This window comes from Dendropsophus ebraccatus, chromosome 1, assembly GCF_027789765.1.
Source record: "Dendropsophus ebraccatus isolate aDenEbr1 chromosome 1, aDenEbr1.pat, whole genome shotgun sequence".
NCBI lineage: Eukaryota > Metazoa > Chordata > Amphibia > Anura > Hylidae > Dendropsophus > Dendropsophus ebraccatus.
This window is the reverse complement of record NC_091454.1, coordinates 6,781,069-6,799,340: the sequence shown is the minus strand read 5'-3', so window position 1 is coordinate 6,799,340 and position 18,272 is coordinate 6,781,069. Positions and strand designations below refer to the sequence as shown.

General features: G+C 48.6%; 1 protein-coding gene across 9 annotated transcripts in view; it reads left to right on the top strand.

The window, feature by feature from the left end:
- The window catches only part of IQSEC3 (IQ motif and Sec7 domain ArfGEF 3), a 62,336-nt gene that overhangs the window by 40,065 nt on the left and 3,999 nt on the right, over window positions 1-18,272 (top strand). For 6 of the 9 annotated variants that reach the window (XR_011362535.1, XM_069965264.1, XM_069965256.1 and 3 more), the window contains exons 3-13: window positions 2,981-3,206; window positions 6,335-7,329; window positions 8,479-8,640; window positions 9,398-9,520; window positions 10,471-10,637; window positions 12,042-12,181; window positions 13,258-13,383; window positions 13,561-13,660; window positions 13,769-13,930; window positions 14,461-14,553; window positions 18,009-18,052. Coding sequence is in view for 8 of the 9 variants with exons in the window: in XM_069965264.1 (XP_069821365.1) it covers window positions 2,981-3,206; window positions 6,335-7,329; window positions 8,479-8,640; window positions 9,398-9,520; window positions 10,471-10,637; window positions 12,042-12,181; window positions 13,258-13,383; window positions 13,561-13,660; window positions 13,769-13,930; window positions 14,461-14,553; window positions 18,009-18,052 (2,338 nt within the window). In the remaining variant the exon portion in view is untranslated. The remainder of the gene's footprint in view (window positions 1-2,980; window positions 3,207-6,334; window positions 7,330-8,478; window positions 8,641-9,397; window positions 9,521-10,470; window positions 10,638-12,041; window positions 12,182-13,257; window positions 13,384-13,560; window positions 13,661-13,768; window positions 13,931-14,460; window positions 14,554-18,008; window positions 18,053-18,272) is intronic. The other 3 variants (XM_069965270.1, XM_069965277.1, XM_069965300.1) reach the window with 1 other exon arrangement.

Below are 18,272 nucleotides of genomic sequence, written 5' to 3'. Positions count from 1 at the left end.
TAATACTGCTCCTATATACAGGAATATAACTACTATAATACTGCTCCTATATACAGGGATATAACTACTATAATACTGCTCCTATATACAGGAATATAACTACTATAATACTGCTCCTATATACAGGGATATAACTACTATAATACTGCTCCTATATACAGGAATATAACTACTATAATCTCAAAAGGCAGATAGCAGTCGGCACCACAAACATACAGCAGTAGTCAGGACAGAGGTGAGATAATAAATCCACCGGGGTGCTCCGTATAGAAAAAGACAAATGCAATAGCAAATGGAAAAAACAGATCCGGGCACTCACCGGCAAGGTAGGATTTCTTTATTCAGCCACTATGTTCAGCGGGGAAGGGAGGACAGGTGGAGGTGCGGGCGCCCGCACCTCCACCTGTCCTCCCTTCCCCGCTGAACATAGTGGCTGAATAAAGAAATCCTACCTTGCCGGTGAGTGCCCGGATCTGTTTTTTCCATTTGCTATAACTACTATAATACTGCTCCTATATACAGGGATATATTACTATAATACTGCCCCCTGTGTATGTTAGGAGCACTTGGCCATGTCTCTGTATTAGATGTAGTGGTGAGGGTGATGCCAGGCTGTATATTGATGCCCTCTGTACACCCGCTATCCCTCCTCTCCCCGGCTCTGCCCTACATATGCTTCGTCCTCCATGCCTCATCTCCTCTGGTGGTGACTGATACCGCAAGTAATTTCAGCTGAATGGATGTTGAGACCAGGAGGTTAATACTCTCAGCTGGCGGTATTAATGCTGACACATTGCCATCCTCCGCCGGGCACCATGCCACCCCAAGTCTCCTTGTATGATTGTTCTGGTTGATCCACGTCTGACCCCTTTGACCTCCATGTGAGGCTGAGGGCTACAAGCTGCTACCAGATCGCCCATTAACTTTATGGTCCGAGTCCGGATGAGGTGGCGGTGGCAGCATTGTCCCTGCGCCCGCGTATTATGTGATTCCAGATGGCATTTATATTAATAGATATAAAATATTCCGGCTGGCGCCCGGCACCCGGGGCACGGAACCTATTAATCAGCTTATCCAACTCACTGGCGACTCCGAGAATATTCAATCACCTTAACACTTCCCCGGCCAATGGGTTCAGAGGGAGCGGTGCCCGCGGCGTCCGAGCCCGACCCCTGCGCCCAAGCTGCCACCCCAGTTACCACCACGGTATGCAGGGTAATGACAGTCACCTGTGCATATATATATAGTGTAATGGCGGTCACCTGTGTATATATAGTGTAATGGCGGTCACCTGTGTATATATAGTGTAATGGCGGTCACCTGTATATAGTGTAATGGCGGTCACCTGTGTATATATATATAGTGTAATGGCGGTCACCTGTGTATATATATATATATAGTGTAATGGCGGTCACCTGTGTATATATATATATAGTGTAATGGCGGTCACCTGTATATAGTGTAATGGCGGTCACCTGTGTATATATATATAGTGTAATGGCGGTCACCTGTGTATATATATATATATATAGTGTAATGGCGGTCACCTGTGTATATATATATATAGTGTAATGGCGGTCACCTGTGTATATATATATAGTGCAATGGCGGTCACCTGTGTATATATAGTGTAATGACAGTCACCTGTGCATATATATATAGTGCAATGGCGGTCACCTGTGTATATATAGTGTAATGGCGGTCACCTGTATATATAGTGTAATGGCGGTCACCTGTGTATATATATAGTGCAATGGCGGTCACCTGTGTATATATATAGTGTAATGGCGGTCACCTGTGTATATATATATATATATATATAGTGTAATGGTGGTCACCTGTGTGTATATATAGTGCAATGGCGGTCACCTGTGTATATATATAGTGTAATGGCGGTCACCTGTGTATATATATAGTGTAATGGCGGTCACCTGTGTACATATATAGTGCAATGGCGGTCACCTGTGTACATATATAGTGCAATGGCAGTCAGCTGTGTATATATAGTGTAATGGCGGTCACCTGTGTGTATATATAGTGTAATGGCGGTTACCTGTATATATTGTGTAATGGCGGTCACTTGTGTGTGTGTGTGTGTATATATATATAGTTTTATATATATATAGTGTAATGGCGGTCACCTGTGTGTGTATATGTGTGTGTGTGTATGTATGTATATATATATATATATATATATATATATATAGTGTAATGGCGGTCACCTGTATATATAGTGTAATGGCGGTCACCTGTATACAGTGTTATGGCGGTCACCTGTATAAATAGTGTAATGGCGGTCACATATATATAGTGTAATGGCGGTCACCGGTATATATAGTGTAATGGCGGTCACCGGTATATATAGTGTAATGGCGGTCACATATATATAGTGTAATGGCGGTCACCTGTATAAATAGTGTAATGGCGGTCACCTGTATAAATAGTGTAATGGCGGTCACATATATATAGTGTAATGGCGGTCACCGGTATATATAGTGTAATGGCGGTCACCGGTATATATAGTGTAATGGCGGTCACATATATATAGTGTAATGGCGGTCACCTGTATAAATAGTGTAATGGCGGTCACCGGTATATATAGTGTAATGGCGGTCACCTGTATATATAGTGTAATGGCGGTCACCTGTATAAATAGTGTAATGGCGGTCACCGGTATATATAGTGTAATGGCGGTCACCTGTATAAATAGTGTAATGGCGGTCACCTGTATAAATAGTGTAATGGCGGTCACCTGTATAAATAGTGTAATGGCGGTCACATATATATAGTGTAATGGCGGTCACCGGTATATATAGTGTAATGGCGGTCACCTGTATAAATAGTGTAATGGCGGTCACCGGTATATATAGTGTAATGGCGGTCACCTGTATATATAGTGTAATGGCGGTCACCTGTATACAGTGCTATGGCGGTTTTCCTCGCTATGTTGATGTTCCCTCTTCTCATCTCCATATGACAGCGATGACTCCTCCGGTAACAAGCTGCTCTGTACGGCCTGGGACGTGCGGGATTTGCGAGAAGGAGACGTTTCCAAACAGGCTGGAGAAGAGGAGTCGCTGACTAAGGCCAGCCTCCACCATACAGGCTCCCCGGTGCGAGTACAGCGAGGGAAGAACACCGCCACCTGCTCACACGGGACTAATAACTCCGACTATGAGCTGTCCCTGGACCTCAAGAACAAGCAGGTAGGAACTGCCTATGGACTGTGGTCAGGGGGTCTATTACAAGAGAAAAATACTGCCCGTCTCTAAATTCACCTAGTAATACTGCCATACAGTGCTGACATAGGCATACTGCTATATAGTGCTCACATAGTCATACTGCCATATAGTGCTCATATAATAATACAGCCATATAGTGTCTACATAATCCTACTGCCATATAGTGTCTGCATAATCATACTGCCATATAGTGCTCACATAGTCATACTGCCATATAGTGCTCATATAATAATACAGCCATATAGTGTCTACATAATCATACTGCCATATAGTGCTCACATAGTCATACTGCCATATAGTGCTCACATAGTCATACTGCTATATTGTGCTCACACAGTCATACTGCCATATAGTGCTCACATAGTCATACTGCTATATTGTGCTCACACAGTCATACTGCCATATAGTGTCTACTTAATCATAACATATAGTAAGCAGTTGTGTGCCATGAAGGGTGAATAAACAGCCATGTAACATAGAGTACTTATATAATAGTGCATAGTATGCCTTTATAATACTGCTATATAGTGGGGTGGGACCCCCGACATGCAGCAGTGTGATGGGAGCCTGGGGTCAGGTCTGTGTATCAGGTATTTTTTCAGCTGGAATAAATAAGTGCACAGAGCTGGGGGCTGCTGCATACACTGCTCTGTGTTACTGCCGGGCGTCGGGGGGGGGGTGTGACCGTGCGCGCCGTGTTACGGTTCCTGCCCCCAGTAATGAGATTTATTTTCATCCTGAACCTCCAGCCCTTTACTTATTACTGAGCAGAATGTGCAGATCCATAGTTCCCCGCTCCCATAGACACCTGTGCTCATAATACTGGCCTACTGAGCCCCCATATTATATTACTGACAGGGCCCCCATACAGTAATCGTAACGTGACAGAGCCCCCATATAGTAATCGGAACAGGACAGAGCCCCCATATAGTAATAGTAACAGGACAGAGCCCCCATATAGTAATAGTAACAGGACAGAGCCCCCATATAGTAATAGGAACAGGACAGAGCCCCTATATAGTAATAGGAACGGGACAGAGCCCCCATATAGTAATAGTAACAGGACAGAGCCCCCATACAGTAATCGTAACGTGACAGAGCCCCCATATAGTAATCGGAACAGGACAGAGCCCCCATATAGTAATAGTAACAGGACAGAGCCCCCATATAGTAATAGGAACATGACAGAGCCCCCATATAGTAATAGGAACATGACAGAGCCCCCATATAGTAATAGGAACAGGACAGAGCCCCCATATAGTAATAGTAACAGGACAGAGCCCCCATATAGTAATAGGAACATGACAGAGCCCCCATATAGTAATAGGAACATGACAGAGCCCCCATATAGTAATAGGAACAGGACAGAGCCCCCATATAGTAATAGGAACAGGACAGAGCCCCCATATAGTAATAGTAACAGGACAGAGCCCCCATATAGTAATAGGACCATGACAGAGCCCCCATATAGTAATAGTAACAGGACAGAGCCCCTATATAGTAATAGGAACAGGACAGAGCCCCCATATAGTAATAGGAACATGACAGAGCCCCCATATAGTAATAGTAACAGGACAGAGCCCCCATATAGTAATAGGAACAGGACAGAGCCCCCATATAGTAATAGGAACAGGACAGAGCCCCCATATAGTAATAGGAACATGACAGAGCCCCCATATAGTAATAGTAACATGACAGAGCCCCCATATAGTAATCGTAACAGGACAGAGCCCCCATATAGTAATCGTAACAGGACAGAGCCCCCATATAGTAATAGTAACAGGACAGAGCCCCCATATAGTAACAGGACAGAGCCCCCATATAGTAATAGTAACAGGACAGAGCCCCCATATAGTAACAGGACAGAGCCCCCATATAGTAATAGTAACAGGACAGAGCTCCCATATAGTAATAGGAACATGACAGAGCCCCCATATAGTAATAGTAACAGGACAGAGCCCCCATATAGTAATCGTAACAGGACAGAGCCCCCATATAGTAATAGTAACAGGACAGAGCCCCCATATAGTAATAGGAACAGGACAGAGCCCCCATATAGTAATAGGAACATGACAGAGCCCCCATATAGTAACAGGACAGAGCCCCCATATAGTAATAGTAACAGGACAGAGCCCCCATATAGTAATAGTAACAGGACAGAGCCCCCATATAGTAATAGGAACAGGACAGAGCCCCCATATAGTAATAGTAACAGGACAGAGCCCCCATATAGTAACAGGACAGAGCCCCCATATAGTAATCGTAACAGGACAGAGCCCCCATATAGTAATTGGAACATGATAAAAACCCCATATTTCTAACAGCCCCCATAACAGTGACAGCCAAAAATCTCCCATAACAGTGACCTCTACAGTGCCCCCATAACAGTGACAGCTAAAAATCTCCCATAACAGTGACCTCTACAGTGCCCCCATAACAGTGACAGCCACAGAGCCCCCATAACAGTGACAGCCACAGAGCCCCCATAACAGTGACAGCCACAGTGCCCCCATAACAGTGACCTCCACAGTGCCCCCATAACAGTGACCTCCACAGTGCCCCCATAACAGTGACCTCCACAGTGCCCCCATAACAGTGACCTCTACAGTGCCCCCATAACAGTGACAGCCACAGAGCCCCCATAACAGTGACATCCACAGAGCCCCCATAACAGTGACAGCCACAGTGCCCCCATAACAGTGACCTCCACAGTGCCCCCATAACAGTGACCTCCACAGTGCCCCCATAACAGTGACCTCCACAGTGCCCCCATAACAGTGACCTCCACAGTGCCCCCATATCAGTGACATCCACAGTGCCCCCATAACAGTGACATCCCCAGTGCCCCCATAACAGGGACATCCACAGACCCCCCCATAACAGTGACATCCACTGTGCCCCCATAACAGTGACATCCACAGTGCCCCCATATCAGTGACATCCACAGTGCCCCCATAACAGTGACCTCCACAGTGCCCCCATAACAGTGACATCCACAGTGCCCCCATAACAGTGACATCCACAGTGCCTGACGCTTTTCAGTATCCCATAATTTTTTTTCTCCTGTGTTATAACATTTGTGTCTTTTCCAGATTGAGATGCTTGAGCACAAGTATGGGGGGCACCTAGTGTCCCGCCGGGCGGCCTGCACCATCCAGACAGCGTTCCGGCAGTACCAGCTCAGCAAGAACTTTGAAAAGATCCGAGACTCCTTGCTACAGAGTCGCCTCCCCCGACGCATTTCCCTGCGCAAGGTCCGCGTCCATAACCAGGAGGCCTTCCCTTCTGCCGAGAAGGCTCTGCTGGAAAGCTACAACCTGATGGGCATCCCCCTGGTGAGGTCACCCTCCCTCCCGGCCACCATTAGCGGGGCCTTAACCGAGCTGGAGGACTCCTTTACCGAACAGGTCCAGTCTCTTGCCAAATCTATAGACGACGCCCTGAGCACCTGGAGTCTGAAGACCATGTGTGCCTTCCCCGAGGCGGGCTCCTACCAGATCCGAGAGACCTTCATGCAGCAGAACCCCGAGCTGGAGCCGCCCAAACTAGAAGAAGGAGAGAGCGAGGACGGCCAGCTGGGCACTCTACCCAAGAGCAGTAGCACTCTAATGATGGCCTTCCGTGATGTCACTGTTCAGATAGACAATAATAACATCTCCGTCTCTTCCTCCACCTCCCTCTCCATGTCCAACTGCTTGGCCGGGACTCAGAACACTAAACCGGAGGAGGAGAGGCTCATCGGAGAAGCCACCTTGGAGCCTCCTTCTCAAGAAACCTCCACCCATGAGGTCCATCTTGTACAGAACTCCTTCCCGGAGGTCAATGGGGACGGGGTTGGGAAGGAGTTGGTTGGACCTGTTCCTGCCGAGACTGAACCTACCGACCTGTCGGAGCAGCTGAGCAGCAGTAGCACCTCCACCTCTGCTAAGTCCGTATCCGAGGTGTCTTCTAAGGAGGCCTTACAAGCCATGATCCTCAGCCTTCCCCGGTACTATTGTGAGAACCCCGCCAGCTGCCGATCGCCAACTCTCTCCACTGATACCATGAGGAAGAGACTCTACCGCATCGGGCTCAACCTGTTCAACATGTGAGCAGGGGCAAAGGGTTACCGGTTCAAATAAGCGCTAATTCAGTAGGCTCTTCATTGGTGTTGAGCGCACTTGCCGAAGTGTTCGGGTTCTGCAACGTTCTCCGAACCCAGACACTCGGCATTTGACTCCCCATGGCTGGAGAGGTTGGATGCCACACTAAGACTGCCAGGAAAACGTGGATACGACCTATGGCTCTATGTTTTCCAGGACGGACTCCCTTAGGAAGCATCCAACATCTCCAGCCGCAGGGAGTCAAAGGTCGAGCGTTCAGGGCGGGAGAACATTGCCAAACCCGAATAGTTCCTCAAGTGCGCTGAACGCTAGTCTTGATGTTCTTCTTAGAGGGCTTTGCACATAGGCGTCCATTGCAATTCAGGCTCAAAGATGAAACAGTGACTTGTTGAAAATGGAATTCCCCTCTAAGTTTTATGTAAATTAGGTAATTAAAGGGGTAGTTTTCAGATGTCACAAACATGAAGGTCTATATTCTTCAACCACTAGAGGACATTACTGAATATGATAGACACTCATAAGGTCAGACAGTGTCTTTTTTACCAAAGTGCAACTTCCCTTTAAATTGTGTAAAATGTATGTAAATTAGGTAATTAAAGGGAAATTCTTCCCGGGTAACATCAGTGAACGGCCATTTTCAGGGTATTACTCAAAGATGTCCATCATAATTTAGAAACACTCCGGGTCCAATACTGTGAAGGAACTCCCCTTTATATTGTATGCAAATGATATGCAAATGAGACAATTAAAGGGTGAAATCCTAAGATGTAAAATGACTGAACTTCCATATTCTTCATCCTTTACAGGACATGACACCTACACACAAATAGTATCTGATTGATACGCGGAATCCCCTTCCCCTTTAAATTTATGCAAAGTTTATGTAAATGAGACAATTACCGGGGACTCTTAAGCTGTCACATTGGCGAACGTCCATGTTCCTCAGTCTATAGAGCCTCACTCATTGAGGCAATTAAAGGGGAAACCTTGAGATGTCATGTCGGTGGTTTATGTTCTTGGAGATGTTCACTGTGTTCTAGCACCATTGAAATGAATGTAGTAAAGGTGGAGTGCCCCTTTAAGTGAAGTCACGTCTGCCAGTAACTTGCAGCTTCTTTTTCTCTTTCCTGCAGCAATCCGGATAAGGGCACCCAGTTCCTGATCTCCCGGGGGTTCATCCCGGATACCCCCATCGGGGTGGCACATTTCCTGCTGCAGAGGAAAGGCCTGAGCCGCCAGATGATCGGAGAATTCCTGGGAAACAGCAAGAAGCAATTCAACCGCGACGTCCTGGAGTGAGTGCCGAGAGCGCCAGTCCGTGCTACATCTCATCCTAGCCAGGAGCCGGGGAAAGCTGGGTGGCGGGATCACAGCAGAGCATCGATCACAGGATATACAGCGGCTCTATCGACCGCCCCTCCCCCACCTTACACAACACAATCCCCGCTCCTCACCTGAGCTATGAAACTAGGTCATTCTGCTGTTCAACACAAATTACACGCTCCAAGCCCTCGCATGAGGCGGCGGATGCTTCACGGTCAGGAACGTCGCCCCGTTACACGGTGCCAGATGGGGGGGGCGGATTGTTACTCTTTATCTAAGAACAAAATTATGAATAGAATGACAACTGCAGTAACTACTGACACTCCTATATGAAGCAGGGAGAGTATAATGAGCCCTGTTCATCCTGATCTTCCTGATTCATCTCTGACGTGTCAGTGACTAAATCCTATATGTGTGGCCCTACCCATGGTGAATAGTTCCCACCAGCTTTCCCAGAGTCCTGCAAGATATAGTTATAGCAGTGCTAGGAAAGCTGGATAACAGTCCCTTTAAGGACTGCTCTGAGGACTGTGCTTGCACCCAGCTTTCCAAGAATCCTGCAAGGCCTATCTGCCTAATGATAGCAGTGCTAGGAAAGCTGGGTGATAGCCCCTTTAAGGACTGGTCTGGATACCCTGCTTGCACCCAGCTTTCCCATAACTAAGAACTAAACACAGTAAGGTGTGGGGTGTAGGACGTAACTTTTTGAACCTCTCTGCTTCCTCGTAGTTGTGTGGTGGATGAGATGGACTTTTCCAACATGGAGCTGGACGAGGCTCTGCGCAAGTTCCAGGCTCACATCCGCGTACAGGGGGAGGCGCAGAAGGTGGAGCGACTGATCGAAGCCTTTAGGTAAAAACGACAATGTATCTGTCCTGTGTGAACCCACCCTAATGGTCACACTGATCTGAATGCTGCACAGTCCCTGAGACTTTCCCTTTAAGGCCAGGGGTCCAAAATCTTCCCTATGGGGGGGAACAGCTCAGCACCCCCTGTCTTCTACCCCACCCCCGCTCATTACAAGACGACAAACTAATTGTGAATATTTTTTTACCTATTGGCAATAGTAGCTTTTCCATTATTACAGGGAGGCACCAGTCTCTATCCACTGTCCTCCTGCACTGCCTGTCCTCCTGCACTGCCTGTCCTCTTGCGCTGCCTGTCCTCCTGCACTGCCTGTCCTCTTGCGCTGCCTGTCCTCCTGCACTGCCTGTCCTCCTGCTCTGCCTGTCCTCTTGCGCTGCCTGTCCTCTTGCGCTGCCTGTCCTCCTGCGCAGCCTGTCCTCCTGCTCTGCCTGTCCTCTTGCACTGCCTGTCCTCCTGCGCTGCCTGTCCTCCTGCTCTGCCTGTCCTCTTGCACTGCCTGTCCTCCTGAGCTGCCTGTCCTCTTGCGCTGCCTGTCCTCCTGCGCTGCCTGTCCTCCTGCGCTGCCTGTCCTCCTGCGCTGCCTGTCCTCCTGCGCTGCCTGTCCTCCTGCGCTGGCTGTCCTCCTGCGCTGCCTGTCCTCTTGCGCTGCCTGTCCTCCTGCATTGCCTGTCCTTTTGCGCTGCCTGTCCTCCTGCGCTGCCTGTCCTCTTGCGCTGCCTGTCCTCTTGCGCTGCCTGTCCTCCTGCATTGCCTGTCCTCCTGCGCTGCCTGTCCTCCTGCATTGCCTGTCCTCTTGCACAGCCTGTCCTCCTGCGCTGCCTGTCCTCCTGCACAGCAACCTTGTGAGTCTGCAGACACTGACAACGATAGAGGAGGCTGATGGAAGAGTCAGGGAGATGTAACATTATCTATGTATCATTTCCTTTATGCTACAGCCAGCGGTACTGTATGTGTAACCCGGACATCGTACAGCAGTTCCACAACCCAGACACCATCTTCATCCTGGCGTTTGCCGTTATCCTCCTCAACACAGACATGTACAGCCCCAGCATCAAACCCGACCGCAAGATGATGCTGGAAGACTTCATCCGCAACCTCCGAGGTGAGAGGTAGCATGGGGATATAGACAGTCATGACCCATGGATAACACTCATCGAGATCCCTCCATGACCCATAGAAAACACTTATCGAGATCCCTCCATGACCCATGGGAAACACTAATTGAGATTCCTCCATGACCAATAGAAAACACTTATAGAGATCCCTCCTTGACCCATGGGAAACACTAATTGAGATTCCTCCATGACCAATAGAAAACACTTATAGAGATCCCTCCTTGAGCCATAGAAAACACTTATAGAGATCCCTCCTTGAGCCATAGAAAACACTTATCGAGATCCCTCCTTGACACATGGGAAACACTCATCTAGATCACTCCGTGACCCATGGGAAACTCTCATTGAGATCCCTCTATGACCCATAGAAAACATTCAAGAAGATCCCTGCATGACCCATAGAAAACACTTATCATGATCCCTCTATGACCCATCGGAAGCACTCATTGAGATCCCTCCATGACCAATGGGAAACACTCATTGAGATCCCTCCATGACTGATAGAAAACACTTATCGAGATCCCTCCTTTACCCATGGGAGACCCTCATCAAGATCCCTCCATGACCCATGGGAAATGCTCATTGAGATCCCTCCGTGACCCATGAGAAACCTTATCATGATCCCTCCATGACCCATAGGAAACACTCATCGAGATCCCCCCCATGACCAATAGGAAACAGCAATCGAGATCCCTCTATAACCCATAGGAAATGCTCATTGAGATCCAAAAAACACTCATTGAGATCCCCCCATGACCCATAGGAAACATTCATGGAGATCCATCCATGACTTATAGAAAACACTCATTGAGATCCCTCCCTGACCCATAGGAAACACTCATCGAGATCCCTCCATGAGCCATAGGGAATGCTCATTGAGATCCCTCCATGACCCATAGGAAACACTCATTGAGATCCCTCCATGACCTATAGGAAACACTCATCGAGATCCACCCATAACCTATAGGAAACACTCATCAAGATTCCCCCATGACCCCTAGAAAACACTAATCGAGATCCCTTCTTGACCCATAGAAAACACTTATCGAGATCGCTCCATGATCCATAGGAAATAATCATCAAGATCCCTCCATGACCCATGGGAAACACTCATTGAGATCTCTCCATGACCTATAGGAAACACTCAACGAGATCCCTCCATGACTGATAGACACTTATCAACATCCCTCCTTGACCCATGGGAAGCACTCATCAAGATCTCTGCATGACCCATGGGAAACTCTTATCATGATTCCTCCATGACCCATAGGAAACACTCAACGAGATCCCCCCACTCACACTCATAGAGTACAGGATACATTGGACCATCTCCGGGGCATCTTCTCCCATGAGTTTCTCAGATAACACTTGTGATTTTGCTTCTTCCTCAGGGGTGGATGACGGAGCGGACATCCCCCGGGAAATGGTGGTCGGCATCTATGAACGGATCCAACAGAAGGAACTAAAGTCCAATGAGGATCATGTCACCTACGTAACCAAAGTAGAAAAATCTATTGTGGGCATGAAGAGCGTAAGTTTACAGAACTGGTTCTCGTCTGTGCTCGCTTAGTTTCCCGCCCCGTTACCACCATCAGATCTGTGACCTCTTTTAGTAGAAGTGGCTTTTAGTAAAGGAGTCATAGAAAGCAGGATATACTATACAATAGACCTCCTCTACAGACCTGTTTTAGGTTCTTTATACTCAGTAAGCAGCAGGTGATAGTAAAATAAACCACATAAAACAGTCTCTAGTATCATCACATGTGTTGTAAAGACTGTGCTACCCCCAAGAGCAGCATGTACTGAAATAGTCATAGAAAGGTCTATATACTATACAATAGATTGCCTCTACATGCTGCACAGACTTGTTTTAGGTTACTTCATACTCCGCATCAGGCGATGGCACAGGAACAGTCTCTAGTATCATCACATGTGTTGTAAAGACTGTGGTACCCCAAGAGCAGCATGTACTAAAGTAGTCATGGAAAGTGATATGTAGTATACAACAGACCTCCTCTTCATGTTGCACAGACTTGTTTTGGTTCTTCATGCTCAGTAACTCATCAGGTGATGGTATAGTAACCCGCACAGTCTCTAGTATCACCACATGTGTTGTAAAGACTATGCTACCCCTTTTAATAGTGGCATGTACTGCAGTAGTCATAGAGAGGTCTATATACTATACAATAGATCACCTCTACATGCTGCACAGAGTTGTTTTAGGTTCTTCATACTCGGCATCAGGTGATGGTGCAAAAAAACACACAGGGACAGTCTCTAGTATCACCACATGTGTTGTAAAGACTGTGCTACTCCTGATAAGAGTGGCATGTACTGAAGTAGTCATAGAGAGGTCTATATACTATACAGTAGATCGCCTCAACATGCTGCACAGACTTGTTTTGGTTCTTTATGCTCAGTAAGCATCAGGTCATTGTGTAGGAAACCACACAGTCTTTAGTATCACCACATGTGTTGTAAAGACTGTGCTACCCCTGATAAGAGTGGCATGTACTGAAGTAGTCATAGACAGCTGTATGCGCTATACAGTAGACTTCATGACAAGGCGGAGTATGTGCAGGTATCATGTGATCTCCTCTGCGGCAGGTGCTCTCGGTCCCGCACAGGCGTCTGGTTTGCTGCAGTCGTCTCTTTGAAGTGACCGACGTAAATAAAGTGCAGAAACAGGCGGCACATCAGCGCGAGGTCTTCCTGTTCAATGACCTCCTCCTGGTGAGTACCACCGCTGCTTCTTTCTTCCTGTAATACCACACTTGGCCTGTGGACAGCCGTGGCAGCGTTTACCACTATGTATGACCTGATATATTATACTCTGGTCACATCCAAAGCTGCAGCTGTGCGGACAGACTCCGCTAAGTGTAATATCTGTTTCCTTGACGTCTCGCTCAGATCTTGAAGCTTTGCCCGAAAAAGAAGACTTCCTCCACCTACACGTTCTGCCGGGCGGTGCCGCTCCTGGGGATGCAGTTCCATCTGTTTGAGAATGAATGTGAGTTGTATAGGAGCTAGGCCGCAATACCAGCCTCAGCCTGTGGATATGAGTGGCGCTGTTTCCACACGTTTTCCTGATGATGTCCCTCCTGTCTCCGCCCCCCAGATTACCCGCACGGGATCACGCTGGTCAGCCCGCTTACCGTCTCCGACAAGAGATTAGTTCTGCACTTTTGTGCACTTGGGGCGGAGGAGCTGCAGAAGTTCCTGGAGGATCTGAAGGAATCCATCTGTGAGGTGACCGAGATGGAGCAGATCCGCATAGAATGTGAGTCCCCCCCACCCTGTATATTATACATATGGTGCGCTGTCTATATGGCGGTCTCAGCGCTATATGGCGGTGTGTGTATATGGCGGTGTCAGCTCTATATGGCGGTGTGTGTATATGGCGGTGTCAGCTCTATATGGCGATGTGTGTATATGGAGGTGTCAGCACTATAAGGCGGTGTGTGTATATGGAGGTGTCAGCTCTATATGGCGGTGTGTGTATATGGAGGTGTCAGCTCTATATGGCGGTGTGTGTATATCGAGGTGTCAGCTCTATATGGCGGTGTGTGTATATCGAGGTGTCAGCTCTATATGGCGATGTGTGTATATGGAGGTGTCAGCACTATAAGGCGGTGTGTGTATATGGAGGTGTCAGCTCTATATGGCGGTGTGTGTATATGGAGGTGTCAGCTCTATATGGCGGTGTGTGTATATGGCGGTGTCAGCTCTATATGGCGATGTGTGTGTACAGTCCTCCCCTACGAATTGGCTCACAGTTTTAGGGGTGACACAATGTTTTCTATTTTGCAGGGGAGCTGGAGAAGCAGCACGGGGTCAGGACCGCCGCCACTAAGACAAATGGGTCTCAGCTGGACATTCAGTCCACGCAGGAGTCCCCCATTGGTGAGTGGCACATTCCTAAAGTGTCACGGACCCGCTCCTTATGAACCCTAGTCTCCCCGAACCAGCCTGCGGCGCCCCCCGTCCATGTCTGCCCACCTGATCCTCACCCTCCTCCTACCACCCATTACCCCCCACTCTCAGATTATGTGACTGATTGTATTCCCTGACCTGAGATGTACAGTGCAGTACAGCAGTGTGAGGAGGAGAGAAGAGATGTACAGTGCAGCACAGCAGTGTGAGGAGGAGAGAAGAGATGTACAGTGCAGCACAGCAGTGTGAGGAGGAGAGAAGAGATGTACAGTGCAGCACAGCAGTGTGAGGAGGAGAGAAGAGATGTACAGTGCAGCACAGGAGTGTGAGGAGGAGAGAAGAGATGTACAGTGCAGCACAGGAGTGTGAGGAGGAGAGAAGAGATGTACAGTGCAGCACAGCAGTGTGAGGAGGAGAGAAGAGATTTACAATGCAGCACAGGAGTGTGAGGAGGAGAGAAGAGATGTACAGTGCAGCACAGCAGTGTGAGGAGGAGAGAAGAGATGTACAGTGCAGCACAGCAGTGTGAGGAGGAGAGGAGATGTACAGTGCAGCACAGGAGTGTGAGGAGGAGAGAAGAGATGTACAGTGCAGCACAGCAGTGTGAGGTGGAGAGAAGAGATGTACAGTGCAGCACAGCAGTGTGAGGAGGAGAAAAGAGATGTACAGTGCAGCACAGCAGTGTGAGGAGGAAAGAAGAGATGTACAGTGCAGCACAGGAGTGTAAGGACAGGAGAGAAGAGATGTACAGTGCAGCACAGGAGTGTGAAGAGGAGAGAAAGGAGATGTACAGTGAAGCACAGCAGTGTGAGGAGGAGAGAAGAGATGTACAGTGCAGCACAGGAGTGTGAGGAGGAGAGAAGAGATGTACAGTGCAGCACAGGAGTGTGAGGAGGAGAGAAGAGATGTACAGTGCAGCACAGCAGTGTGAGGAGGAGAGAAGAGATGTACAGTGCAGCACAGGAGTGTGAGGAGGAGAGAAGAGATGTACAGTGCAGCACAGGAGTGTGAGGAGGAGAGAAGAGATGTACAGTGCAGCACAGCAGTGTAAGGACGGGAGAGAAGAGATATACAGTGCAGCACAGCAGTGTAAGGACGGGAGAGAAGAGATATACAGTGCAGCACAGGAGTGTGAGGAGGAGAGGAGATGTACAGTGCAGCACAGGAGTGTGAGGACAGGAGAGAAGAGATGTACAGTGCAGCACAGGAGTCTGAGGAGGAGAGGAGATGTACAGTGCAGCACAGGAGTGTGAGGACAGGAGAGAAGAGATGTACAGTGCAGGACAGGAGTGTGAGGAGGAGAGAAGAGATGTACAGTGCAGCACAGAAGTGTGAGGACAGGAGCGAAGAGATGTACAGTGCAGCACAGGAGTGTGAGGACAGGAGAGAAGAGATGTACAGTGCAGCACAGGAGTGTGAGGACAGGAGAGAAGAGATGTACAGTGCAGCACAGGAGTGTGAGGAGGAGAGGAGATGTACAGTGCAGCACAGGAGTGTGAGGAGGAGAGGAGATGTACAGTGCAGCACAGGAGTGTGAGGACAGGAGAGAAGAGATGTACAGTGCAGCACAGGAGTGTGAGGAGGAGAGAAGAGATGTACAGTGCAGCACAGAAGTGTGAGGACAGGAGAGAAGAGATGTACAGTGCAGCACAGAAGTGTGAGGACAGGAGAGAAGAGATGTACAGTGCAGCACAGAAGTGTGAGGACAGGAGAGAAGAGATGTACAGTGCAGGACAGGAGTGTGAGGAGGAGAGAAGAGATGTACAGTGCAGCACAGGAGTGTGAGGAGGAGAAAAGAGATGTACAGTGCAGCACAGGAGTGTGAGGAGGAGAGGAGATGTACAGTGCAGCACAGGAGTGTGAGGGTTTATGACAGGTGAAGGAAACAGCAGATTGGTGGAGACAGGATGATAAGGTTACAGGGAGAAGAGGTGAAGAATGACTCATAGAACATGGCAGGTGATCTCCTTCATTCATTGTTGGGATGACGGCCGAGCTCTTGAGTCATAATCGACGGACACAAAGGAATCCCCCCTCCTCCCCATTTATCCCCCGTATCTGTCATGGAGTCTCATCTCTCCTCCCGGCCTCTCAGCTTCTCTCTGTCCCCTCATTTTTTCATCACGTTCCTTCCTTCTTATGTTCCCCCATCCTCAACCTTCTCCCTTTTCTCTCCGTTTTGCCCTCTCTCCTCTCTCTCTTCTTTCTCTTGCTCTCTCCACTCTCCCCTCTCTCTCCTCTGTCCTCTCTCTACTGTCTTCTCCCTCTTCTCTCCCGTCTTTCTCTCCTTTCTTCTCTCTCGCTCTCTAACCTCTATCCTCTCTCTCTTCTCTCATCTGTCCTTCCTCTCTCCTTTCTGCTCTCTCTCCTCTGTTCTCACTCTCCTCTCTCTTTGTGTCTCTTCCTCTCTCCTTTCCTCTCTCTCCTCTGTTCTCTCTCTCTCTCCTTTCCTCGCTCTCTCCTCTGTTCTCTCTTTCTCTCTGTTTCTTTCTCTCTCCTTTTCTTTCTCTCTCTCTCTTCCCCCCCTCTCTCTCTCTTCCCCCCCTCTCTCTCTCTCCCCCCCCCTCTCTCTCTTTCTGTGTCTCTTCCTCTCTCCTTTCCTCTCTCTCCTCTGTTCTCTCTCTCTCCTTTCCTCGCTCTCTCCTCTGTTCTCTCTTTCTCTCTGTTTCTTTCTCTCTCCTTTTCTTTCTCTCTCTCTCTTCCCCCCCTCTCTCTCTCTCTCTCCCCCCCCCTCTCTCTCTTTCTGTGTCTCTTGCTCTCTCCTTTCCTCTCTCTCCTCTGTCCCCTCTCTCTCTCTCTCCTTTCCTCTCACTCTCTCCTCTGTTCTCTCTCTTTCTCTCTCTTTCTCTCTCTCTTTCTGTGTCTCTTCCTCTCTCCTTTCCTCTTTCTCTCCTCTGTCCCCTCTCTCTCCCCCCCCTCTCTCTCTCTTTCTGTGTCTCTTCCTCTCTCCTTTTCCCCCTCTCTTTCTCTCTCTCTCTCTCTTCCTCTCTCTCTCCCTCTCCCTCTCTGTATCTTCCTCTTCCTCTCTCCTTTCCTCTCTCTCTCTCTCCTCTGTCCTCTCTTCTCTCTCTCTCTCTCTCTCTCCTTTCCTCTGTCCTCTCTCTCTGTTTGTCTCTTCCTCTTCCTCTCTCTCTCTCTCTCTCTCTTTCTGTGTCTCTTCCTCTCCCCTTTCCCCCCTCTCTTTCTCTCTCTCTCTCTTCCTCTCTCTCTCCCTCTCTGTATCTTCCTCTCTCCTTTCCTCTCTCTCTCTCTCCTCTGTCCTCTCTTCTCTCTCTCTCTCTCTCTTCCTCTCTCCTTTCCTCTGTCCTCTCTCTCTGTTTGTCTCTTCCTCTTCCTCTCTCTCTCTCTCTCTCTCTCTCTCTCTCTCTCTCTCTTTCTGTGTCTCTTCCTCTCTCCTCCACCTAAGTTCACCTCATATTTTGAAGGTAAGCGCGAGTCACCTGAGAAGGACACCGACAGCGTGGTGGAGGTGAGTAGCGCTGTCTTATACCCGCCCTGCGGTGCTGCCCGATCACAACGCTCCATCCTGCGCTGCTCCGCCATCCTTCAGTGCAATGACTTCCATTATTATGGGCTAATACTCTACCCATAGCCGTCCCCCATTACCCCCCACAATGCACCGGACCCCCCTGTACACGGACCTGTCGCCCCCACACCAGGAGGAGGGGATCTCTTACCTATATTAGACC